Source organism: Lontra canadensis, unplaced genomic scaffold (genome assembly GCF_010015895.1).
Source record: "Lontra canadensis isolate GAN:19392208 unplaced genomic scaffold, GSC_riverotter_1.0 scaffold112, whole genome shotgun sequence".
Taxonomy (NCBI): Eukaryota; Metazoa; Chordata; class Mammalia; order Carnivora; family Mustelidae; genus Lontra; species Lontra canadensis.
In genome coordinates this window covers 4,521,557-4,549,194 of record NW_022631106.1, presented here as the reverse complement: position 1 = coordinate 4,549,194, position 27,638 = coordinate 4,521,557, and the positions used below count along the sequence as shown (strand labels likewise).

Below are 27,638 nucleotides of genomic sequence, written 5' to 3'. Positions count from 1 at the left end.
TAAATTTCTCTGTACTTACTATGCAGATTTATAATAGACCCTTGCCTGGTCAATATAGGGGATGGTCTAGTCTCCTGCCAGAACAGAAGAGGGTGTTTGTAACAAGGAAGGGTTGACTAAGAGTAGGAAAGTCAACCTCACTGGTTCACTGGTTTTCAGTTTATTGCTTGTCTTTTTGTGTCTATACAGCCAGTTAAGTAGATTTGTGGCTTTCATTATTGTTAGCTAACTAAGCCTCGTAAAACAGACAATTGTCTAAAAGGAGTTCCATATGGAAGGCAGAGGTTGGAGACCAGGGGAAGGATGAAGAATTTGCAAAGCCAACTTTCACCATCTCCTCATAGGAGATCTTTACAAGCCACTCTTGGGAAATTAACCAATCTGATAAAAACCTGGCAAAAAATTAAATTTTTGAAATATGTTTGAAATATGGATTCTTATCCACCGTCACTAATGATGAACCTCAACTTCAGTGCACTCACTGTATAGATGGAGATATTAAGGAATGACACATGATACTATCACAGAAACATTTTAAAACCGAGTATTAGAATCCCAAGACAAACTTTTATAATTTTTTATCAACGTTAAATTCATGCAAAAGTGAAGTCAGTGTGTGTGTATGTTTATATACACACACTTATATATGAGTGTCTATGTGTGTGTGTGTGTGTGTGTGTGTGTGTGTGTGTATGTATATGCATGTTACTGGTAGGAATTTCCTATACCTTGAGTTGAAGCCTGTACTTTGAGGAACATGTGGACATTTTTGTTCTATTTCACCTGATATCACCCATGTGCTTATCCTTGCTTGTCTGCAGGGAGCATAGTAGGTCCTTTGCATATAACATATACGCAGCTTCCTTCACTCTGTTTCATTTAGTCCAGCCCTTTAATGAAGGAGCTGGTGATTGATGAAAGACTGTATTTCCCCCTAGAACTTGAGTTCTATGGGAAAAGGCTATAGATGTGTATTAAATATTGACTGAAGAGAACTGAAGTTGAATAAATTGTTTTCCTTCTTTGAAAGTGTGTGAAATTTTGAGTGTGACCTGATCATTTAGGCCACCCCAGGGGGCTGCCCATCAACCTCTGACTTATCCTTGGAGTCTGAGGTGAGGTCAGTTTCTTCCCTTGAACGTTTAAAGAGAGTGTTTCTCCATCTCCATTCTCAGGGCATTGCAGAGAGCTTCTGTATCCCAGAGGGCTGTCCCAATGGGAACTTCCAGAGGCTAGTTCTTAACTTGTCCAGCAGTGACAATCTGATACTGGATGTGCTGAGGGGAGTGGCTTCAAACAGGAATGGCCAGAGCCCTCCCAGGTGCGATGGACCAGCTCAGTTCCAGATCAACTATTAATCAGGATCCCCAGAGTCAAACCCTGCATTCATCCCACCCTTGCCCTGAAGTGACTCCTGACTCCCAAGATGGCCTCTTCTGAGATGAGACCATGAGAAATGCCCCAGCCATCAGCCCCACACTGTGTGAGGTCCAGTGACCTACCACCCAGGCTAGATACAACAGATGTCACCTTTTGTGACAATCCTCAAAACTGTAGATCACTCACTAGAAACCAAGGAGACACATGACCTGCATTGCATCTCTAGAGAAGTTTTTCTTTCAAGAGGGCTAGAGGACCACAGGTAAAAGGGGAGTCACATGACCTATGTAAAAGATGGGGTGAGAAAGGAGATAGGAAGGGAAGGACTGATAAGGCTCACTCTGTCAAAGTAACAAAAGTGGAGGCAAAAGCCAACTTAGGGGATTGAAACTCCCTTCTGTTTATTATTTATGTTCTCCCTGTGTGACCTTCTATGACCGATCTGCTTATTTGGGGGCAGTAAGAAGGGAAGATGCTATATAGCTTAGACGGGAGAAACCTGGAGGACAGACTAAATAGGAGTACTTAGGAAAGAAGAAATTTGGCTGTCTGGGAACCTTCATGAAAGAAAAGAAAGAGAGAATGGTTAGTTAACTTCATTTTAGCTGGGTTGGAGTCCCAGGAACTCACTCTCCATTTCTGGACCTTTCCTTAAATTCAACCTTTGTCCACGTGGGGAAAAGGCTAGTTTCACCTTGTCTTTGAGCTTGGCCCCCAAGAAACCAGCTGACATTCTTCAAACCAGGAAGCTCTTAAGAATTTATCTAACTATTTATCAGAATGTGATAGTCTTACTGAAACAGTTTCACTTGGAATGATTTGAAAGCTCTTGAATTTACTCTAAGCTTGCTATGATTGATGCTGACCTATATTCCTTCAGCAGGTGCAGAGCCTTTTGCTGACACATTCCCCTTAATCACTGACCTTTCCAAAACAGGAAGCCAGAGAACATTCACTTTACTGGATCACGTAAGGCTGGAGTCACATGGAAAGAGCACTGGGTAGACAGTTGGAAGACCTGGTTCTTAACTTGGATTTTTCTTGTGTGACCTTCAACAGGTCAGATAAACAACTCTCCTAACCTCAGCATCTTCTCCTTGAAATTAAGGGGCTTTAACCTGATGAAATTTTTTGGCCCCACTCAAGACTATGATCTATAACATAGTCACAAAAACCAAGGCCACCAAATGAATTTACTTGTAGCCATATCATACTCGAGAATTAGCATGTTCAATAGAATCCTCAAACTGGAAAAAAAAAAAAACCCTCATCATTAGATTTTGCAAGCTTAAATGTCATTTGACTGCATCAAAATTTCAGAAGGACTCACCCACTGCCCCAGGAATGTTCTTACTATATACTTTCCACAAGTTCTCAAGTGGTAGTATAGACTCCATACCCTTTCCCAAAATTAAAATATAATACACCTAATACATCTCCTCTAATGTAGGCTTTCAGCATTTCAGTAACCATCTCAACTTTCTAAGCTCTTTTACAGTCAAACAGATTGAGCATATCATTGGCGTCCTGGTGCCATCTTTCTCTGTGGTGTGGTGAATGAGCTCCACCGCTTGTTGTTCATCTCTGTTGGTCTGGAAAGTACCAGGCTGCAGGGCTAGGGCAGCCTGACCCCTAGGGCCAGCAACTGGATCTGCATTCCTTTTTACAACACATGTGCCAATTTTTTTTTTTTTTTAAAGCAGAAAAGTAACAATTAACTTTCTGTTCTCCAAATCAGGCAGAAATAAATGGTTTAGCCAGAAGGCTGCTTTAGAGGAGATAATGTGAACAAGAACGGATTCCTGAAGGACTGGTTCCAAGGCCAGGCAATGGGACAAGTCAGATGGCTTATACACACCCTTTGTCGAACTTGGTACATGTTGTGTGTCAGAATGTCCCTCATGGACTCCACGTCTTCTGGGGAAAGCCTTTTAGTTCCGTGTATCCTCTGGGCCCTGAAAACATCAATGGAGGGAAGCCAAGCATTATTCTTACATCCTGGCAAGAGCGCCACAAAAGTGTCAATATATATGTGGGAGTTCTAAGTTCCAGAACCCATGTTTTAACACAATTTTTTCTACTGTTTTAGTTAGTAAGTTTAGTAAGACACAATACATGCGTCTTGACTTACCATTTTGAAAATATGGTTTCCTTGCCTATAGCTTTTATGTGGGAACTAACTCATTTTTTAGAAAGGAGTTGAAGGTGGTTACAAACCAGTTATTTTTTCCCTCCACATCTGTAATGAGCAGACACGCTGGTAAAACACAATAAAATCAATTGCTAGAAAATAAATGTTTAAAAAGATACTAGAAAATTAGAACCAAATGTTTTACTGTTAGAGTCAATGGAAATAAGAGAGTATTCAGCAAGACTGGCTCGTGGTTAGGTCTGCACTGATCTCATTGCAGACAGGTGACAAAGAGCTCACAGACACCATCCACATGCCACATTTTGAATAACACTGATCTAAGGGACTACTAAAATTCTGTGAGTACATTTACCTTGGAATGGTCCCTTTAGGAATTTTATCATTGGTTGAAGAATAATTGTAAGAAACTAGAATCATATTTTACAAGGATGATTTGGACTATTTCTATTCTGAAAGCCAGCACAGCTCTGAGACACTGGGCACTCTGTGAGATTCTAGAAGCCGTTGACTGCTCTCTGCCTCCGCATGACCAGCTCCCCAAGGCTTCCTTCACTATGAGCCCTCCCCGTCCCCCCCACCCGCTGCGCCCCCGAAAGGGTTTAAATATCAAGTCATGTCCAGGTTATCGTCAATGCACAATTGTCTTCGAGGGTTTCAAAATCATGACATTGCTATGTGCAGAATTCCCATGTGACAAATATATTTGATTTCAGTCATTTCAATCTAGTGGCAGAAATTTCTAGTAAACATTTCATTGTATGAATAATATATGTTCACTATAAAAAAATACGAATGAAAAAGAGAGAACTAAAGAAAATTAAATACATCTTTTAATACTCTCCTCTCCCTTAATATCTTGGTATAAAACCTCCCAGAATGTTGATTTTTTTTTTCTTTCCTTGCTGGAGCTCTTCTTGGTGCGTAAAGGCATGGAGACCCTAATATCTGCTTGCAAAAGGTCTTACAATAATTGATCACAGAAATCAGTAGTTATTGGTTTCAATACAGGCCACTTTTTTTAAGTATGTTTTTCCTAAACATTAGTAGCAAAATAGCAAGAACATCTTGTGAGTACTTTTTGTGCATTTGTAAGTACAATTGGTAAAATATTTTTAAGAAAAAATATTTATGAAAATATTTTTAAGAAAATATTTTTAAGAACTAAGAACTCAGATACCAGGTATCACAGCATGCCAGAATTTATTTAGCAATCTTATCCATAGACTGACTAATGAATGCCCTTTCTACAAAATCCTTGAAATCAGAGTTTCCATATCTCAAAGCTGCAAATGTCAACACTATCGATATTCAGTTACCACCCTTGGTGATCTAAACATTATTATCAGGGCATTTCAACCTCACTATTGAAAAGTCCTTGAAATAAAATTTATTCTGATTGAGATATACCTACACATTCCCACAATCTGAACACATTCCTTTATTATGATGGAAGCAATCTCTTGCTGAGCAGAAGAAAACAGCTAATTGAAAAGTTACATTTCCTATGTTCATAATGATATTCACAACCAAATAGAAAAGAAACCATAAGATAATAGTGAAATTAAACTCAAGATAGCAGTAGGTCTCACTTGGCACCCTTCCCAGTTTATAATTGGCCACTTTGGGAAAGACTAGACTTAATTAAGGTCCATTCAGGCTGTTGGCTAGATGTGTAATACAGGGATCCCAAAGGCATTATCTCATACTGACCCACACTGAGAAGCGACAGCTATGAAATTATACAGAGGAATTATTAATTTAGGCAAGGTGATACCTGGAGTTTTCTACACGCCACTTCATTAACAAAATCATCCCTGAGATGATCATATTGTGAGCACAGAAAGATATAATCCTTAGAAAAACCAAATACTAAATAATCTATAGGTCAAAAAAAATAAAATTATAAGCTGAGAGATGCTTGTCACTGGAGCATTCATTCAATATCCATAAAGGAAATTTCTGTCACCTTAAATAAAATTAATTTCATGACAATTAAGATCAAACTGGGAAAATCTGAATCCAAATGTATTTAAATAAAAGGTTCACATTGCTCTTAGCTTTTTTTAATCAGATGCTATAATAATGTAAAAAGACACTTCAGTTCAAAACACAGCAATATAAATATGAAATCTAGTAGATGTTCTATTCATGCCATGATATGAATTCCTAAAAGATCGAATATTATACCTTGATTCATTTGAAAGAACACTTTTCTTGTGATAGTTTTACACACGAAACCCATAAGAAATGTATGCTAAGGTAAATGAAGAATGCGTCCTCTGATAAACCAATGGGACTCAACTGCTCTTCTCTGTGTGTGGGCTCCTTGTGTCTTTTTAGAAAGGTCACATAGACTACCAACATTTAGGATGAGTGAAGAGTGGTGTAGGAGAGAGCCTGGCTCCGCATGACACAGTGTTTCATTATGGAAGTGAAAATGGCACCAGAATCTTCATTCTGGAATCTTTGGTATAAGAAGCATAATTGTAAGCCTCTACCTGCCAATGTGTGATCAATTAAAAAATTCTTAAACTACAATAAAGTAAATTTATAGATTTTTTTTAATAAACGACATGTTTATTAAATGCTCTTTGGGAGCATTTAAGGATGAAGCTTTGAAGTTCTACAGTTGTAGTTTGTTGTACCCATAACTTTATACACACTTTAATATCTCTTTAATATTAATCAAATATTTTTAAGGGTTTGACACTTTTAATCATTTGAGCCTTTATTGTCTGGTATTTCTAAAAGCTTCCTACTCATTGGTGAAATGAGGTGCCTCTTGTTTAAAATAATAATCCAAGTACACACTCTATCTATTTCTTAGGGTTGTTTTGAAGGTCAAATAACATAATCCATGCAAAAAAAAGGGGGAGGGCATTCCGTAGAAGAAAGGCCATCTGCTCTGTGCTATTGACGACTTCTGGTGATAGTGTTCTCCTGAGGTTCACAGAGTTTGGAAAGCTAACTCTCTCGTAGAACAATTGCTTAAACTTCTAAAGAAAAAAAATATATGTGCATTTTGTTGTTATCATCACATACAGAATAATAAAAAGCGAGCTGAGTACACACTTCTTTTTCCTATTATTGTATGAAGGTTTGTTTTGAAGAAATTAGCTGCTTTGATCTTGGGAGAGGAATTCCTTTTTGCTTGATGTCGTACAGATTTCTGAGATCAAATGAATGCAATTTAAATACGATTAAACTTGTATAAAATATCAGGTAAAAGAATCTCCTCTCCTAACCCAGTTAACTCACGGGTTTGGGCTAGTGCGGGGGGTGGGGGAAAAGTCTCTAACCTCTTGGGCTCTCTTATTAATCTTGACTCAATGTCCAAAAACTAATGAACTCAACAGAAAGGCTCCCTCCAGATAAAGCTGGCTTGGAAACTGCCTTGAGGTTACAGGCTGGGCTGGCTGCTTACGACCAATGCAACGTAATACAGAGATTGCAAATATATTTTAGCACATGACAGCCTGATTCTCATTTGAGATAAGCGCCCCTACATTCTTAGACCAAGAGCTCACAGGACTACTAAGCAAATGGATTGAGGAAGTTCCTAATGGTTTAAGGTGCCTGAAGCTATCCAGACCTCCTGCAGGGCATTAACTCCCCTTTCCCCCTTCAGTGGGCAGGTCAAATGCCTGGGGACCAGAGGGTCACCTCTTCTCACTCTCATAGCTCCCTAGACTTTAGGATTATAAGTTTGTGAGACTTTTTTTTTTTTTTTAATTAATGCCATGACCCCACTAGGGTTTGTGCTCCATAAAGCCAGGGACTGTGTCGGCTTAAAGTCCCTGGCACATAACAGTTGCCCAAGGAACAGGGTTGGGCCCAAGATTATGCCAAAACGCTCAGTCAAGTTAAGTAGGATGCAAACACAATATTTTAGAAAACAAAGGTCACTGTAAAAAAGAAAACAATCCACGATGAGTACAATATCAACATTTTTAAATAAAGACAGGATTGACAATATTGAATTTGTTTTGTTTTGGTTTTTGTTTTTTTCCCTTCTGCCTTAGGCTCTAACATGGCTCCGCATGGCACTGCCAATAAATATTTGTTAGCACACTGCCATTTTGGTATATGTGCTGCCGAAGCGAGCACACCACAGTGCCATTTTGGGATCAGCAGTTTCCTTAAAGCAAGCCAGGCAACCGGGAGCACCAAAACAAACAAGCAAACCACAAAAACAGTCTCACTGAGAAATAAGGCAGAAAGCTCTGTTTACACTGAGATGCCCTCAGGGATCGGACTTAAGTTTTTCTCAGGCCTGGAAGAAAGGCAAGGGTGTTTCTGATTCATTAGCAAGTAACGGATGCGAGATCACACTCAGTCATTAGCGACCTTTTTACTGCTATCTGTTCTTAGCTCTTATCTCAACCTGCTTTTCAAACGTGAAGACTCAATTAGAGCTCATGATCAAGTGTCTACAGAAGAATACGGGATGACAGTGTTCCTTCTCCTATAGAAATTATGAGTAATTTTCCTCAATTCATAAACTCCTTTTTTTTTTAAAGATTTTATTTATTTATTTGACAGAGAGAGAGATCACAAGTAGGCAGAGAGGCAGGCAGAGAGAGAGGGGAGGAAGCAGACTCCCTGCTGAGCAGAGAGCCCGATGTGGGGCTCGATTCCAGGACTCTGAGATCATGACCTGAACCGAAGGCAGCAGCTTATTCCACTGAGCCACCCAGGCGCCCCCATAAACTCCTTTTTAAAAAATATATATTTTAATTTGTCAGAGAGAGAGTGCACACAAGCAGGGGGAGCAGCAGGCAGAGGGAGAAGCAGGCTTCCCACCGAGCAGGGAGCCTGATGTGGGGCTCGATCCCAGGGCCCTGGGATCATGACCTGAGTGGAAGGCAGACGCGCCTAACCATTTGAGCCACCCAGGCATCCCTCATAAACTTCTTCATGAAAGAAACCTGGACATCCTTGAGTGGGCAGGGGGATGGGGAGGGGGTTGGCAGGTAAATGTAACTAGCCCACCAACCACCACACCTCCTGTTACCACCCCTCGACCCCTAATCCTAGCTAGCGTCAAAGGATGCTGATTGGGTCTCTCCTCCTCATATGAGACAGGAAGAGAAATAAACTTGCGGGAGAAATACATATTATTATTAGTGTACAATTAGCAAAAATCAAATGAACTGGGGTTAAGGGATAGAAATTAATCAAAAAGAGAAAGAAAAAGTCTTGTAAACTATGCCATCATTCTAGAAATTCACTTGCCCCTCCTTCCCAAGGTAAGCAGTCATACAGCTATAGCAAGCAACTTTTGCTACAAAGTAATGTTCAGAAACTAGGTGAGAGAGGCTGAGCATGGGCCAACGTACAAATGGCCAATGACCTAATGGCCAAGACTTGGGTCATCCTTTTCCCATGATTCCTCCTTCAAATTTCTGCCTCTTCACTCCTTGTATTATCTCTAATTGAAACGATGAGTTAGTGCCTCCTAGGAATTCTGACATGGAAAGTCCAGATCAAAGGACATACAGGACTTACTGGTGGGGTACGGAAAAGGATGTGGAACTGAGGATCCCAGTTTCTACCATCTCGATAGCTTGTTTCATTTCCAGCTTCTTGTACAAGGAGACAATGCTGGACTTGGGCTGGTTCTTTCGGGTTAGGATTTTCCGTAAATATCTGTGATCAAACTTCTTAAACCTAAAAACAAAGACCAATGGTTTGGACACCTTTAATCTCTGTACATGTTATAGATGTATGTATTTTTCCTAAAACAAACTATTACCTCACTTTGTTCGAACACCAGGATAGTGCTGAAAATTTAGTCTTTGAACACATTTTTAAAAAATAATAGGAATTTTATATTTTTATATTTTATTTTTATTATATATGTATTTTTTTAATAAAGAAAGAATAACCTAGTGGCCTGAATACATTGAAAATCAACTAGACAAAAGGGAGGGACAAGCTGCAATTAGGGCAGAAAGTATGCATAAGTGCGGAGCGGGGGAGGCCCAGCCCAGCTCAGCTCCAATTGTAAGAGAAGAAATGAGGGGTTGAGGCTTTTGAACAAATGTTCCATTCTAACAGCTTCCAACAGTGGCAGCTGCACTTACAGTAATACTGGCCTATTCAACCAGAACCCAATAAATTTAAATGGCCCAGTAGTTACAGTAGTTTTGCCCATTATGCTGCAGATCATTTTGATTCCTGACAATGCAAGAGGGAGCAGTGGTGGGGGGGGGCCACATATCCTGACAATCTGAATGATGGGGAAGCTGAATAGGCTAGGCGCTGATGGCCGCTGACTATTGGAGCAAACCTCTGGCTGACCCATTGGACTGAGCTGCATGTCCGCATATGGCGCCTCCAGAGTCGGCTATTTGCTTGGAGTACGAATTTTCAACCCTTCCAATCATTTTACATTCAAAGAGTCATTTGTGTGCCTGCTTTATTTTCTGGAGGGGAAAGCAACTCCCTGGGCGGCTGCCTTCTTATCTGGTGATTGGTCTCCTGGTCTGTGAAGCAGATGGATCCTTTATAAGTCAAGTCTCCTCTGGGGTTAGCAGGCTGTGATTCCTTACGACCTACGTTTGGCTCATGCCAGACCTGTTCTTGCTCCAAGTGGGCTCACCCCTCAGCCTTCTTGTTTTCTGCCTTTCTTCAAGAGAGGCTGTTTGTTGCTCCTATCTATTGTTCAATCCACTGAATTGCTCCCCACCCATAGGACCTCCCTGACACTCTTCATACTGAGCTCACCTTGACCTTTACTGTTCAACACGGGTGGGTGCCCCACGTGCCACCTAGATTCTCCTGATGGGCCGCCAGGTCATTTCCTCTGTGCCCTCCACCACCTGATCCACACCTGTTTCCCTTTCAGCCTCCCTAAAGACCTCTTCCAAATCTCTTCTTCTTCCTTACCTGTCCCAGAGGAATGGAAGCTTCTCAGAGTCCTGTCCTCATTCAGCTTCCCCTCTTCACAGCCTGGTAGTATTTAACTGAACATTCTTCTATTAGTCTATACATTTCACCATAGTGGTGTTATCCCCCTAGACTCACTATCTGGAAATCTGAGAGTCACTCTTACTGTCTTTCCTCACCGTCCTCTCCCTAAGCCCCTGCTCAGTCCCCATGCCTGCCTTCTGCTAGTTCCTCATCCCTATGATTCTAAAAGCTCTGTGGTTCACTGAAAACAGAAGAGGCTCTAAAGCCAGACCTAAATTCAATCAAGGTTCCGCTATAGGTTAGTTGATCTCCTGGAGTTGGTTTCTTCATCTTCAAAATGAGAAAAATAGGACTAACACAGGAGATTCAGGAGATCATGTAAGATACAATATATGAAACAGCTAGCATAGTACCTGGGGCTTATTTTGTGTTTACAGGATGAAATTCTTATGTCCACGTGGATATCCCTTACACATCTCGCACCCACAGTATCTCTTAAATTCAGCTTCCATATCGCTGTTGTTGTTTGCCTTTCAAAAGCCAAGTATGGTTATACTACTCTTCTATTTGTTTCTTTCTTTTTTCCTTTTTAAAAAATGTTTCTTATTTTATTTGAGTTCAGTTAATTATCATATAGTGTACCATTAATTTCAGATGCAGAGTTCAGTCATTCATCAATTGCATATAACACCCAGTGCCCATTACATCACGTGCCCGCCTTAAAGTCCATCACCCAGTTACCTTATTCCCCTACCCACCTCCCCTCCTACAATCCTCAGTTTGTTTCTTATGATTAAGAGTCTCTTATCTTTGTTTTCTTCTCTGATTTTATCTTATTTTATTTTCCCCTCTTCCCCTATGATCCTCTGTTTTATTTCTTGAATTCCACGTATAAATGAAACCATATGATAATTTCTTCCTCTAATTGACTTATTTTGCTTACTGTGATATCCTTTAGTTATATCCATGTCATTGCAAATGGTAAGATTTCATCCTTTTTGAAGGCTGAGTAATATTCCACTGTGTACATACACCACATTTACTTTATCCATCCATCTGCCAATGGATGTCTGGGCTCTTTCCATAGTTTGGTTATTATGGGCATTGCTGCTATAAACATTGGGGGTGCGGGTGCCCTTTCAGATCACAACATCTGTATTCTTCGTGTAAATACCTAGTGGTGCAATTGCTGAGTCATAGAGTATCTTTATTTTTAACCTTTTGAGGAACCTCCACACTGTTTTCCAGAATGGCTGCACCAGCTTGCATTTCCACCAACATTGTAAGAGGGTTCCCCTTTCTCTGCATCCTTGCCAACATTTGTTATTTCCTGACTTGTTAGTTTTAGCCATTCTGACTGGTGTGAGGGGGTATCTCATTGTGGTTTTGATTTGTATTTCTGTGATGCCAAATGATGTTGAACTTTTTTTCAGGTATCTGTTGGCCATTTCTGTGTCTTCTTTGGAGAAATGTCTGTTCATGTCTTCTGCCCATTCCTTGGCTTGGGTTATTTGTTTTCTGGTTGCCAAGTTTGATATTGGATATTAGCCCTTTATCAGATAAGATATTTGAAAATATCTTCTTTCATTCTATAGGTTGTCTTTTGGCTTTGTCAACTGTTTCCACTACTCTTCTATTTTACACTACTCTATTTGAAACTCTTTTGATCTAAATGTTCAATGTCAAATAGAATTTTATAGCATTAATGGCTGTATAGAGTTTCTTAGCACTGTGCCATAGAAGTGTTTCTCTGTCTTTCCAACCTCTTGTCTCACCACGTCCCTTTCTCTAACTGTGTCTAACCCATGCTGTGCTCTTTCTTGCCTTACATTTTGAAATATCCTGCTGCTACTGCTGCTGCTTGGCAGGTTTTCCATTCTTCTTTGCCTGGAGAACTCTTCATGTATTTTCAAAATATACTCCCATCACTGTACTATTATAGATCTATGCATTTGCCTCTGTTATAGCATTTCTTGTATGGATCATCATTATCGATTCAGGCTCTTTCTCTTTTCTTTCCCCAAAGACCTTTTCTACTACATTATGAGGACCTGGAATGTATTGAATGTGTCTTACTGCTTAGTGTCTAGAAAATTTGGTGTAAATTTGGCTAAATGGAATAATATTAAATGATTTTTCACTGGGTGAACTATCAGGTTTAGACTTTAAAAATCCATGACCTAGGTTCTAGGTTGGTGGACATTTACACAAATTAAGTTCTATTTTAACACTATGAGGAATGTCCTTTTTACTTCATAAAAAAGAACCCACTCAAAATGCAAATTTGTGCAGCCACTGTGGAAAACAGTATGGAGGTTCCTTAAAAAGTTAAAAATAAAACTACCTTATAATACAGGAATTATACCACTGAGTATTTAACCCCAAATACAAAAACACTAAATCAAAGGGATACATGTAGCCCTATGTTTAAAGCCGCATTATTTATAATAGCCAAACAATGGAAGGAGCCCAAGTGTCCATCGACTGACGAATGGATAAAAAAAGATATGATATATAAAATGGAATATTACTCAGCCATCTAAAAGAAGGAAATCTTGCCATTTGCAACAACATAGATGGAACTAGAGAGTATAATACTAATTAAAATAAATCAGTCAGAGAAAGACCAATACTACATGAGTTCACTCACATATAGAATTTAAGAAACAAAACAAAGGAAAAAAGAAGACAAACCAAGAAACAGACTCCTAATTATAGAGAACTGATGGTTCCCAGAGAGGACATGGTGGGGGGGATGGGTAAAACAGGGGATGGGGATTTGTTGTGTTGTTGTGATGAGTACCAGGTATTGCATGGCAGTGTTGAATCACTCACTATATTGTACACCTGAAACTAACATAACACTGCATGTTAACTAACTGGAATTAAAATGTAAAAATAGATTACTCACAGACTCACAAAATAAAAAATAAAATAAAACTTAAAGACCCCACACAAAAGCTCTCAGTTTCTTATTTAGGTGCCACTACCCATCTTGACAGCAAGACTGTTCAAAAGCCAGTTTCTCTCCACATCACCAACATCAATATGTTGGCAAGCCCTAGAAAGAAAACTTCCATTGTTTGGTTAACTCAACTACTGTCACCTCCTACATTCACTAAATAGCTGTGTTTAACTCCCAAGCTCTCATCTTCCTTATTCTGAGTGAAACTCTCTTCAGGGCCACATAAGAAATATGCTGTAGACTAAAATCCAGGAAGAGAATGTGTTCTGAAATGTGAGATGTGGTGGAGAAGAGAGACTTTGGCATTTGTATAGAATCACATAGAAAGGACCCCTGAAGGTCTTTCATTGTAACCCTCCTCCCCAGTGGAGGAGTTTCTTCCCCAGGATCTTTGATGACTCACTCAACTCCCTTTGTAGCCTTATGAAGCCAGTCATTTCATGGTTAAGCTTCTCTTTTCATCGGGAAAATTGTCCTTGTTTTAAACTTAGGTCTGACTTCTCTAATTTCAACCTGAAAGTTGCACTAGTTCTCTCTGACACACCTAGCCCAAATCTACAGCCCCTCCACCTGAGAGCTCTCCACTCACAGGCTAGGCATTGCCACAGCTTCACCTGCCATGATTGCTGGGCCCTTTGTATTCCTGGTCCCATTCCTCTGGGTTCTTTAAGTCTTATGCTCAATTTTCAATGTAACATTCTGAGGTTCCTCAGGCCACAGATATCCTTCCTAGTCAGTGAAACCCTCTGCCTCCTTACTTGTCTCTCACTTGGTAGTGGCTCCATTGCCCACACACATCTTCAATTCCAGCTTTCAAGTGATCCATCAGCTGCCAAACCAAATACAGGAAAATGACTGCTGGTGAAATGTTAACTCTAAAAGACACACAAGGAAAGCTAATACACTTTGGAAAACAAAGGAGGTTTTAATTTCCTGGAACATGTCCTCTTTTCTATCAGTCTGTTCATGTAACTGAAACTTATAATGCCTTCCATAGTAATTCAACTTAGTTTCATGATTCAGACTCTGCTGATAAGCTCCTTAAGAATGCACATAAACAGGGTACCTGCTATTTATTTTGAATACTATTTTTCTAGAACGACTTGGACAATGTCTCATTACTGAGATCACGTGAATGTAATTCTAATTGTTACTTATAATTTCAACACAAAAGAAAAATATTGTCAGGATCCAATTTATAGAGTTTCCGAAAATAGAATTCTACAGATATCCTATAATAACAATAACTCATAGCAAAATTTACCTATTTGCCTCATTTTTATCTGATTATTTTGTCTCAGCATTACACTTCACAACCCAAGCCAATTATACTAAATTTGCTTCACCCAAATTATTAATAGGAATCTCAGAAAAAAGCATAACCTCTTCAAAATTTATGAATTACTCTTCATAATTTAAACTTGTAATCATTGAAGTTTATACTGACTTCTAAAATACTTCTGCAAAATAGATTAAAATACTAAATTAATTCTGAAATATTTAACTGATGTACTTTCTACCAGTAATTATAACTCTATTTGAGAAAAAATTAAGGAAGGAGTAAAGTACCCAAGTTCTATTGTCTTAGGTATATTATTTAATTTCTAAAAATACCAAATAGAGGGTATAAAAATAGAAACAAAAATCTTCAATCAGGTTAAAGTGTTTCTTATTTTTTTAAAGACTTTATTTATTTATTTGAGAGAGCGAGAGAGAGAATGAGCAGGGGGGAGGGGCAAAAAGAGAGGGGGAAGCAGACTCTCTGCTGAGCAGGAAGCCTGACACAGGGCTCAATCCCAGGACCCTGGGATTGTACCTGAGCCAAAGGCAGACACTTCATAGATGGAGTAACCCAGGATCCCCAAAACACTTCTTATTTTTAAAACATTTGCTCCTTATCCCCATCTGTTGAAAATTTTCAAATGGCCTTGAAGATTATCGGTTTGGGTTTAGAAGATTTTGGCCATAAAATTCCGGGCTGATTTTGAAAGACTTCATCAGTCTCTCCAGCATTATGATCATGAAGTTATAGGCATAAAAGAAACCCTAAAATTATCTGAGACAATCATCCCTGCAGAGCCTGAATCTCCTGTACAGCAGCTATGCCAAGTGTTCCCAGTCACTGTTTGTACACATCCATTTTAGCTTTGGGTGTGCTATGGGAGAAACCATTGCCAGAATGGTCTTCCTTAGCTGAGCTGAGGTCTCTTTCCCTTTGTCTTCCATGTATTCCTTCCCATTTTTATGCTCTGGAGCCATACAAAATGGCATCCATCTAATACTGTATTGAACTTAAACAGATAGAAACCATGCTCAACTACATCTTTGTCAGAACTGAATGTTTTCACTGAAAACTGTACTAGGCTGTATCTGCAGAAGGAGTAGAAATCTTTATCCTTCCCTAATGAGAAGATCAGAACGAGCAGAAGGGCCCATGTTCCATTGGAACGATGATTTCAGAAGCAAGTAGGGCAATTATGAGCATTAGTTACTGTGATGGTTTTTTGAGGTGTCCTCTAAGCAAGGCTAGTCCCAGGTACTAGTAACACTAATCTATATGTTGCTGTGAAGGTATTTAGTAGATATGATTAAAGCCCATAATCAGGTGTCTTGAAGTGAGGGAGATTATCCCAGATAATCTGGGTAGGCCTAATCTGATTAGTTAAAAGGCCTGAAGAGTAGGACTGAAGCTTCCCTGATGAAGAAGAAAACTCCAGTTGTGCACTGTGCAGCTATGGCCCATGCCTGAGGGTTCTGGTCTACCCATCCTGAGGGGCTGTCTTGCAGATTCTGGGCTTGCCTAGTCAGCCCACACAGTAGGTAAGCCAATTCCTTCCAATGACATTCTTAATATATATCTCTTACTGGTTCTGCTTCCCTGTTGAATCCTGACAGAAACACTTCCAGCTTGGACCAAAAAGCAAGGCGAATAGATAAAATGAAAGCGAAGGTTGGGACCCCAAAGTTCTATAGGCAAGAAACAGGCTGATCAAAGGAATGAGCTGAAAACACAGGCCATCTTTCATGAAACAAGAAGGATGACTCAGAGGGTGGAGTTGAGAATCCAGAGGGTGGAACCCATATTGGAGTTCTGATCGAGGGAACAGAGGTAGTTCCCAGGCCTTGAAACCAAGTAATTTTCCCAGTCATTAGAAATGACTCCATTTGTTTCCTTCCATTTCCCCCCTTTTTGAAAGGGAATATCTATAGCCATTATCTTATGACTGCCCTACCAGTGTATTTTAGGATCAGATGATTGTCTCTTGAATTCCACAGGTTCAGCTTTGGAGAAGAGCTGTGCCTGAGGATGGATAATACCCAGAGGGTCAATCATCTCTGATTTAGATGACTGAGATGATGAGATTTGGGACTTTGGTGCTGATAAAATTTAGGTGAGATCTTAGTCCTACGGTTGACACTACAATGGATTGAGAATTTGGGGACCTCAGGATAGAGTTAATGTATTTTGCCTGTGGAATAGATATGAATCTTTGAAGGGCCAAGGGCAGACTGATAGACAGAATAATGGTTCATGCAGATGTCTATATTCTAATCCCCAGAACCTGTGAATATGTTAGTTTATATGCAAAGGAAAATTAAGATAGTAGTTGGACTTAGGGTTGCCAACTTTAAGATAGAGAGAATATCCTAAATTAACCACATGGGCCCAACATAATCATAAAGGTCTTTAATGTGGAAGAGGAAGGCAGAAAATTCAGGATCAGAGTGATGCAACATGAGAAAGACCTGAGTGGCCATTGCTAGCTTTGAAGATGAGAGGGGTCCATGAGCCAAGGAATGCTGGAGGATTCTAGAAGCTGCAAGAAGCAAGAAAACAGATTTTTCCCTAGAAACTCCAGAAAGAAATGCAGCCCAGCAACATCTTGATTTTAGCCCAGTGAGGCCCATTTTGAACTTCTGACCTCCAGAACTATAAGATAATAACTATGGTTTTTTAAGCTACTAAATTTGTGGCAATTTCCTACAGCAGCAATCAGAAACTAGTACAGTCACTCTTAATCTAGCTGGCGAGGAAAGAAGCTACATTTAGTAATGTGTATGCAACATCTCATCAAAGCTCTAGATTACTCCTGTCAGTGACAAGTGGAGAACATCCTTTTAGCTTATTAATTATGACAGAGATAACTTACACGAATATGAAGCTCTTCATTGATGGATTCTTTTTTATTGGTCTTTCTAACATCCAGGTACCTGACCAGTGGGCCAATTGTGATTCCCTAGACCACAAATGACAAAATAAAGAGTTCTGTTGTAGTGAAGATTGTCATATAGAGAGCAAATCTATTAGCAAAACTGTTAGAGCTTCCAATTTTCATATCTTTGTTTTGTACTAGCTTTGATTGGATAAATGCTCTAATATTTAGTTCTTATTTAAGTCTTTCAAATTCTGTAATGAAAATAGATATTACTTTGGGACTCCTGGGTGTCTCAGTCCTTAAGTGTTTGCCTTTGCCTCAGGCCATGATCCCAGTGTCCTGGGATCAAGCCCCATGTCAGTTCCCTGCTCAGTGGGAAGCCTGCTTCTCCCTCTCCCACTCCCCCTCCTTGTGTTCCCTCTATTGCTGTCTCTCTCTGCCAAACAAACAAATAAATAAATATTTCTTTAAAAGAAAAAAAAAAGCATAGCTTTAATCACATTTCTCTTTAAAAAAAGCATTACTTTTTTAAAATATTTTATTTATTTATTTGACAGACAGAGATCACAAGTAGGCAGAGAGGCAGGCAGAGAGAGAAGGGAGGAAGCAGGCTCCCCGCTGAGCAGAAAGCCCAATGCGGGGCTCCATCCCAGGACCCTGGGATCATGACCTGAGCTGAAGGCAGAGGCTTTAACCCACTGAGCCACCCAGGAGCCCCTAAAAAAAAGGCATTACTTTAAGGCAGGAGTTTAGTGTCATCCCTTAAAATAACTTCTCATTAGTTTGCTGAGAAAAAACTCCGGCTAAAATAAAAACTTGAGCTATCCAGTACTAATGGAAATCTTGTTTTCAGTAAAACACATTAGAGTAACTATCATTCACCTGCTACCCAGGAATATTTTGACTAATATATCTTATTGATTAAAAAGCAACATATTTTAGAGGTTAAAGGATGAACACAAACATGATCTAGAAGTATTTGGGAATTTAGTTGGAGTACTGAGCATATGTTGAAAAATTAGACAAAGCATCCCTTTTTTTGGTACTATATGTATTTAATACATTATCTTGAAAGACTTTACTTATTTCAGATATGAAAAAAATCTACTAACCTGAATAAATACAGTAAAATATATAACTACTAGAGTAGCGGTGACAAACATTTTCTTCCTAGGAAAAAGAGACAGAGGAAGCAAAAATGCAAGTGAAAAACTTCCAGCTCCTCGGACACCACTGTAGAAAATTATGCACTGGTCCTTGATGGAGAAGGGGAAAGTCCGAAACTGGTTACTGACATAGAAGAGAGCAAATACGCCTAGAAAGGGGGAAATACATATTAGAGCAGAGGGTCATGAATGAGTAGATATCCAGTGCTAGCATACCCAAATCGTGTGCACGTGCCCGCAACCTAATTTCATCACATCCATGCTTGTCCATCCCAAACAGAACATCCTACAAAACTTCATTTCTTGAGTAGTTGTGAACAGTAGTATACTTCACGTTGTTAGCTTCCTAGTCTGTACGAATGTGTGTGTGTTTAAAGTCATAAAATCTTGATACTTTTTGATATGACATGACATATATATTCTAATCTATACTCAAAATTTTTGCTCTGCCTTTCAAAACTAGCTAAAGCAAGGATATTACTTGGGGGATAGAAACATTTTTGTCATCTCATGTTCTCAATGAGTAACAAAAGGAGGCATATAATTTTAAACATAAGAGGACTCTCTTAGTGATTGTGGTCTCTGCTGGGTAAGCAAAACTTTTGTGGTTGGTTTGGTTCTTCTTGAGGTTCAATGCAAACAAGAAAGTTGGCAAGAGCTCAAAGGGGGGGGGTTAGTTCTTACCATCAGTAAGTGGAAAATGGAGGGTGACAGAGCTTGTTTAAAACACAGGTGTTTTCTACCTCACTGATTTTTCCATCTCTGAGTGGCCGGCATGACCTAACTTACCACCAATGCGCTGCTTCCTGGTGGGAAAGGTCCTTCACTAAAGCTCTGACTAAGGAGCTTTTACTGCAGAATAAAACTCTCAATATCCACGTGTGACTTCTAATCACACACACCTCACAGCAAGCAACCCTTGATGACAGGCACATGGATGATGTGAGAGATGGTAAAATCTAAAATTTTTCATTTTGTTTTATGTGTCCTGGCTTCTCCACATACTAGTATGTGACCTTGGCTAAGGTTCTAATCTTTTCATGTAGTCCGTCTCTCTGAAGGAGGTAATGGTAGTATTTACTTCAGAAAGTAGATGGAAGGCTTACATAAATTAAATATCTATATATAACAGAAAGCAGGGACTTTGCGTTATAAGCCTTCATGACTACTATTAGCCACAAGAAGTCAGGCTGGGGATGAGAAGAGGCTGGGAGAGAGAACTGGATTCTGTCAGCTGACTCTGTCCCTCACTGTGACGTGACCCAGTCAGCCATTCTCTCAGCTAGAATATGAGGGAATTGGGTTGGATTGTCACCAAGGACCAACAATATTGAGGTATCCAAAATATTAATCCTTTCTTAGATGGTTTATACTCCTGTTGGCTGGGCTGAAGTTCAGTAATATTACTTCTCTTGACATTAGAGAGGGAAGGGAACCCAGAAAATTTGTTCATGCCTCCCATTTTGTGGTTGAGGAAGACGATTTTTAATATAGCTAGTTATTAGCCATGCTGAGATTTGATTTGAAATTATACATTTGTATTGTTAAATAACACAGTTTCCTTAATTCTTTTCACCCCAAGAAACCGAACAGGCATACATATTCAGAGTTGGTGTTTTGAATATTTTAATATTTTCACATTCTTGTTATTCTTTCCTAGATTTAAGACCCACCTTAAATTAATTTAGAATTGCATGTTTAAGGTAAGTTCTTGAATCATTTTCCCTAATTCCTCTTTAACTGTAATTAGCTTGAAAATATTGATAAAGTCAATCAAGCAAATGTTTCAAATCCTGGTCAAAATCATTTAAAAATAAAACTGCTTCTAATCAAAGGGCAGCACTTATAATGTCATTTGGTACTTAATGTTCTTGCTAGCCCCAGAAACATAATGTACAATATAAATAAGCAGCCTTTAGTCAAGAGATCTCATGTTTTTAAGCTAGGCACATTTTATACGGGTGAAGTCAGTTACATTATAGAATTGCCTTTACTAATTAGTAATAAGAGCTTTTAAAAATAAAGATTCAGGGTGCCTGGGTGGCTCAGTCAGTTAAGTGACTGCCTTCAGCTCAGGTCATGATCCTGGAGTCCTGGGATCGAGTCCCTCATCGGGCTCCCAACTCCACGGGGAGTCTGCTTCTCCCTCTCACCTTTTCCTCGATCATGCTCTCTCTCACTGTCATTCTCTCTCAAATAAATAAATAAAATCTTTAAAAAAAGATATTAAAAAAAAATAAAATAAAGATTCACTTCCTGGTCCTTGGTTTTCCGTATGTCAAACTCAACCCTCAACTAAAATCACCTGTGGGTTTTAGGGGACTGTCTTCTGGCAGCACCTGCCTTACCTAGAATACACGTAGTGAGATCTCACTTTTCTTGTAATAAAAGTGTAAATGCTCACAGTGTATAACCTATATCTTATTTAAGGTGTAAGAGGGTAAAAACTGAAGGAAATGAAGAACAAGGGATAAATTTATTGAGTTATATTTAAATGTGTAGAGGTGAAAGTTCTCTCTTCAAATAAAAAAGAGAAACAAACTCCTTGCCCCAGCCTTGCTTCAGTGCACAACCTTCTTAGCCTCTAATTGCTCTGAACTGAGAGAGGGAGCACACAGACAACATTCCTGGTCCCTACAAGGTGCCTCTACTCCCCTAACCTGTAAAACCAGTTAGCGTCACCTCACTACTTAGGCTGTTACACTGCAGAAAGGGAAAAAGAAAATTTGAAAAAAGCAAGCAGGCAGGAGCTTCTGTGGGTCCTGCTGTCTCTTACTAATGGCTCTCCAGATCTGGCAGAAGACCAGGGTGAAACAGATGAAGGCCCAGTTCCACTCATGGTTCTTCCCAATGGTGGACACACCCATGAAGATGAAGATCAGGGTCTCACTGACGCTGCTCAGCATCTTCATGAAATACTTGATGGTGGTGTAGGACGTCTGGGACACATTTTCCTCTACATACTTCTTCATTGTTACTGCGCAGGCTGTGATTCTGCAGAAAGAAGACAGTCTAAGGAGAAGCCTGAGATTTCCCCCTCCCTGAAAAACTCCCTCCTGGTGATGTCATAGATACACACATCTTGATTTTAAACATTGTCTTCATTGCCCTTTCCCTTTCCCCACAGGTTTTCTTTATTTCCCTTCTCCCTCTGCAAAGAGTTTGCCCAAATTAGAGTGTTAGAGAAGGTGGGCATGGCATGGATTTCTCACAAGAAAATGGCATCAGGGGCTTTGGGGGGCTCGGTGGCTTAAGACTCTGCCTTCAGCTCAGATCATGATCTCAGGGTCCTGGGAACTAAGGGTCCCACATCGGACTCTCTGCTCAGTGGGGAGCCTGCTTCCCCCTCTTTCTCTGCCTGCCTCTCTGCCTGCTTGTGATTTCTCTCTCTGTCAAAAAAATAAATAAAATCTAAAAAAAAAAAAAAAAAAAGAAAATGGTATCAACCACTTGTGTACTGGGTGCACAAACCCAAAGCAGAAGTGTTTCTGGAAGGAATAATGAAGCAAGGTTCTCAATTCCCCCACCTGAGCAATGTTTCTTACAACAATTTAATGAGAAATTTTTTATTTAAAATGTTTTTACTCTAGGGTCACTAGCAAGTCGATGGGGAGGATGGTGGTGGGTGGTCACCTGAGGGCAGGGGAAGAGAAAAAAAATCTTTGCCTTGTCTAAGTAATTTATACCACTTTTAAGGTGGGACAATAATGAGTATCTAGATTTTGTACTATTATATTTAATTAAAATAGGTATTTCTATGCAATAAAATTAAATATTTCTGCCTGAGTAGCTGGGTATGAGGATAATGTCATAGAAAAAAAAAACAACATGACCAGATATAGCAAGCCAAGTTAAGAAACCTCATTCCAAGACCTATGGAAGGATAAATATTTACAAATAGTTTCATTAGGAAAAATTAATCTGAACTTCTGGTCTTATCCCATCTACCTAGTCTCATTCCAGTCTGGTGTGATGTGATTTAAGGGAAATAACAGAAGGCAGAGCTCAGGAATGACAGTCCTTCATGGTATGCTGCCCTTTACCTTCAAAATAACGAATTTTTCAAGGGGGAAAAAAAAAGCTATTGAAATGATACTTTAAGCTTGAACTTCTAGTTCTTCTCTGCATCAGAGCTTTTGAGTCTTTCAGATTGACCTCATAATTGTTCTGCTCTGCTAAGGTCATTCAGGAGAAGAGCAAATACAAAGGCTTGGGGGAAAGAACATTTGTTTGCCAAAGTCCCCGAATCAGATTTTACGGAAGTTTAAAAAACATAAATCCAGCAACACCTTTGCAGATTAGTGTCAAAAGTTCTGCCTTCTGCAAATGCTAGTCCACACCGTGCGGTCCTGCATTCTCTTTTATTGCTGTAAAAGTCGGTCCTTGGTTTGTACTCACGCCAGGATGCCGGAGAGGTAGAGTGTTTCCGCAGCTAAGTAAGACAGGTAGCTGAACATGAAGACGATGAGTGGTTCAATGGCAGAGATATTCTGAGTGAAACGCGTGATAAATGCAGAAATAAACCCAAAAATGATGCCGAAAAACACTCCTCCAACCCCCACAATAATGAATCGGGCACATCCGGCCAAAATGTCAACAGGTTCTATGTCTTCAAATTTATGCATCTTTGTGAAGGCAATTAATATATTGTATAAGACCTAGACAAAAAGAAAATGAAAGAAACATGAATTAGAAATGAGAATTACTTGACACACAGATTCTTAACTTCGTGTCCAGTTGAGTAATACATAAGTGAATTACAGGACCATAAATATTAATATGTCTTACACCTAACTTTAAAATCATTCTACATAATAATTTACTCTTATTCATTACAGTGGGTAAGAGTCTAATACAGCTGTCAGTCACTAAGCACCTACTCTGTGCCAGTCTCTTTGCGAAGCTCTCTGTTTCAGTTATCAACTAATTTAATTTCCTCCCAGCTCCAAATGCACCTTTCAATACGGGCTCTATAATAAACAACGGAATTCCCTCAGCAGAATTTTTCTCCTTCAAGGGAGCCGCATGTTACAGCTCTCTCAGCAGAGGGCGCTGAAGGGACATTGCTGGGAGAAGGGGTTTTCCAGCAACTTCCGGTGGGAGGGGCAAGAGTCAGTCAGGTGATTGGGAGGACTTCCTGTAGGTCCTTGGAGGGGCGGGCCACAGGCCTTGGAAGAAATTGGTCTGTAAGTTACGGCTTCCTCTGGGGATAACTTGTCCGTGGACCTCCTGACGTGGAAAAAAGAATCCCTGGCATAACCCTCGTGCAACATGTCTGTCGTCAGGGGCCTGGGCAGCCCACTCTGTGGAAACCTTCTCCTCTCCCCTGTCCACACAGCCTTCTCAGAAGGCCCTGTGCCCCCTCCTAAGCCCAGCCTCCCACTGCACACCAGGTTCCACCAACTACTGAGGCCCTCTCCCTGCCTGCCTCTCTGAGGGTGGCCTGCTCTTTGCCCAGCAACTCGAGGCCAGCTTCTCTCCTGCCCAGTGGTCCATCCACACCTCCAGGGAGATGGGAATCCCTTTCTAGTTTATGCTTTGGTAAACCTGGTACCCTATTCTAAGGGTACCTGGAAGAGTTCTCCTAGTTTACAGCTAGTCCTTTGTTATAGTTAATCATTTCGATATTAAAACTTCTCTGTTTAACCTACTGTGTAGTTTCTCTCTCTCAATTGGACCCGACCAACTATACTTTGCATGTATGTCATCTCACTGAATCCTTCAAACCACTGAAGCCCACCTGATACACACTCCCAATTTTCCTGCTATTTCTCTACTCAGTTCAACGTGTCTAAGAAATTAGAGTCGGGGGCACCTGGGTGACGCGGTTAAGCATCCAACTCTTGATTTTGGTTCAGGTCATGAGCTCAGGGTCCTGGGATGGAGCCACACTCATCAGGGAATCTGCTTGTCCCTCTACCTCTGCTCCTTCTCCCACTTGCACTCTCGTTCTCCCTCTCACTCTCAAATAAATAAATAAAATCTAAATGAATGAATGAATGAATGAATTACAGTAATCTAGGAATCGCTGCTGCATGTGCTTGGCAGCCCAGAATTTAGACTGAACTTCTGAAAAGTGGCAGCTGCCACACCATTAATGAGACACACAAATAAAGTGAGATCTCTGAGGAAATTGAAGACCTTTGAGAAGATCAGACCCTGAACAGCCCTGATAAACCACAAATATACATATTGGCCTTTCTTTGCCTATACTAGGAAAAATGGGGGGAAAAAAATCAGAGCAGGAGCAGAAGCTAACACTCAAGGAAATAAGGTCAATGATTATCTGCTGTACGTGGAACCACAGGAGTGGACAGACCCTCCGGTATGGTTAGGTCTCTATCCCATTCATTACCCTGGCTCTCACTCTGCTCTCACCTTACTTCTGGAATGATCCCCCACTCTGTGACCTGCAGGACTTGCCCAGGCTTGAGCCTCCTGTGTGACTCTGACTTCTCCATCCCCAATTTGTCTTTCCTTACTGAGACACTCCGTGTCACCTCTGTTCTTGAGGGTGCCCTGACAGCATTTGGATACTGGCCTTGGCTTCACCCATGGGGCTTACCAGAACTACTGGCAGCTTTGTATACACACTGACCCTTTGGCCATGGTCTTTCGTCTGCCATTCCTTCTCCATCCCTTATCCCAGTCCTGCCCTTTCCAGATCTGCTCTGTGAAGGGCCTCTGCTGATACCCCATGACATCACCTTTGATTAAAATTTGTTTTTCTGGGCGCCTGGGTGGCTCAGTGGGTTAAAGCCTCTGCCTTCAGCTCAGGTCATGATCTCAGAGTCCTGGCATCAAGCCCCACATCGGGCTCTCTGCTCAAGCAGGGAGCCTGCTTCCTCCTCTCTCTCTCTCTGCCTGCCTCTCTGCCTACTTGTGATCTCTGTCTGTCAAATAAATAAATAATAATCTTTTTAAAAAAATTTGTTTTTCTGACAGAGATGGTCAATGAAGAAGCCTAGGCTGGCTTCTGTTAGGTTCAAAAATCATAAACCATCAAGGTACATTTAAAGCAAAGCCCCACTTCATCTCATTTGCATTTATTTTCTAAGGAGTGCTTCATCTGTTTGAGTGAGGTTGTTCTCCAGTCGCAGAAATAGCACAAGCAGCTGGTCTGTGGCAATGTGTGTCTCTGTTCATGGGTGCCCTAGAGTTACTGTATAGACTGTTAACACACTTTGTTATCCATTTCTGTGTGGAGAGCAAAAATTTTATCCAGGGATGCCTGCATGGTGGTTAAGCATCTGCTTTCGGCTCAGGTCATGATCCCAGTGTCCTGGGATCAAACCCTGCATTGGGCTTCCTGCTCAGCAGGGAACCTGCTTCTCCCTCTGCCTGCTGCTCCCCCTGCTTGTGCCCTCTCTTTCACTCTCTCATTCTCTAACAAATAAATAAAATCTTTTTTTAAAAAAGGAAAGAAAATACATTTTTCAAAAAAAAAATCTTATCCAGGGTATATGTCAATTATAGCTCAATAAAGCTAGAATGAGAAAGAAAAAAAGTTAGGCAATATGGGATTTGCAACAGGTTTTAAATTTCGACTGGCCTATCTGAAAATGTTTTCAGCAGGATTGTTTAAAAGTTTGTGGCATGTAGACAGAACTCCCCAGAGTCCAGTTGTTAACATGATAATTTTTTTATACTTACTACTACTACTTTTATAAAAGTACTACTACTACTTTTATACTTACTACTACTTTTATACTTAAGTCTGTTTCTGGAGATGGGAGGTAAGGGGCTGGGGCAGGATGGGTTCTTAGGCCCATATCATGTCCTTCCCTGGGAGTCTATAGAAAACACAGTACTTTGTACTACATCTCTGTAGGATGAATTGGTGTTCTTTTTTCTTAAGAAGAATTTAAATATTCCATTCTTTCAAGTCTTATATATTTAGTTGATTACTATTACAAATATAGGCACTCCACAGAACATACACAACTTGCTTATACTGCAGCCAACACTTAAATACTGTTCTCTGTGCTGGCTGCCATTCCACGGCCCTCCCACACCCACCAGGGTGCACCTAATCTGGCCAAATGTAGAGCACTTCTTTCTTATAGTGATACTTCAGGTCTTTCTCCCTGCCGCCCTTTCTTGGAAATCTATTCTCTTCTTTCTTAATCTGGTTTGGATCCTTGCATGTCAAATTGGGAAACATTTTCATTGGGAAAATGTTCTTGTACTGTCTCTACTTTTCTCTACAGAACCTCTGGACTTGAGTTTCCTTTCTGAATCACAGACTTGTATATCACCTTCTTTAAGATAGGGTTTGGGGGCACCTGGTGGCTCAGTCAGTTAAGCATCCAACTCTTGATTTGGGCTCAGGTCATGATCTCAGGGTCGCAAGATCCAGCCCAAGTCAGGCTCCACACCCAGCCTGGTGCCCTCTCTCTCTTGCTCCCTCTACCTCTCCCTCTCACTGTACACATGTACTCTCTCTCAAAAAAGAAAGAAAGAAAGAAAGAAAGAAAGAAAGAAAGAAAGAAAGAAAGAAAGAAAGAGAAAAAAGATATTAGGGTTTTGCTACAAGATATTGCAAGAGTAGTGACTTTTCACATTTAGTCTTCGTACACTAACTTACAAAGAAGTAAATTAATAGAATAAATTCAATTCCAAAGAAAACAATAAATGGGGAAAAAACCCAGGAATGTTTCTGTTTTCTTGGGAATTTGTTAGTTAAAAGCTGAAAGTCATTTGTTGTGTTTGGGTTTCCCTAATAATGGGTCTTAAACTATGATGCTACCTCCGCATATAAGGGATTCTCATGCATTCACAATATGCCATTTTATAGCCTCCAATTTTGTTCCATCTAATTTTCCCTTAAAGATCCTTTTGGACCTTTTTTTGACTCTTTTATATTGCCATGATGTTTCGGAAATGACAATGTGTTGTGTGGT

At 40.2% G+C, this 27,638-nt stretch overlaps 1 protein-coding gene across 1 annotated transcript in view; it reads right to left on the bottom strand.

Moving 5' to 3' along the window:
• Positions 1 to 27,638, bottom strand: part of SLC9A4 (solute carrier family 9 member A4) — a 61,657-nt gene that overhangs the window by 9,754 nt on the left and 24,265 nt on the right. Inside the window, exons 3-9 of the mRNA XM_032840425.1 lie at positions 23,134 to 23,393; positions 21,512 to 21,729; positions 18,682 to 18,884; positions 17,564 to 17,650; positions 14,171 to 14,241; positions 9,041 to 9,202; positions 3,239 to 3,335 (exon numbers count right to left, since the gene is read on the bottom strand). Of these exons, the coding sequence (XP_032696316.1) occupies positions 3,239 to 3,335; positions 9,041 to 9,202; positions 14,171 to 14,241; positions 17,564 to 17,650; positions 18,682 to 18,884; positions 21,512 to 21,729; positions 23,134 to 23,393 (1,098 nt within the window). The remainder of the gene's footprint in view (positions 1 to 3,238; positions 3,336 to 9,040; positions 9,203 to 14,170; positions 14,242 to 17,563; positions 17,651 to 18,681; positions 18,885 to 21,511; positions 21,730 to 23,133; positions 23,394 to 27,638) is intronic.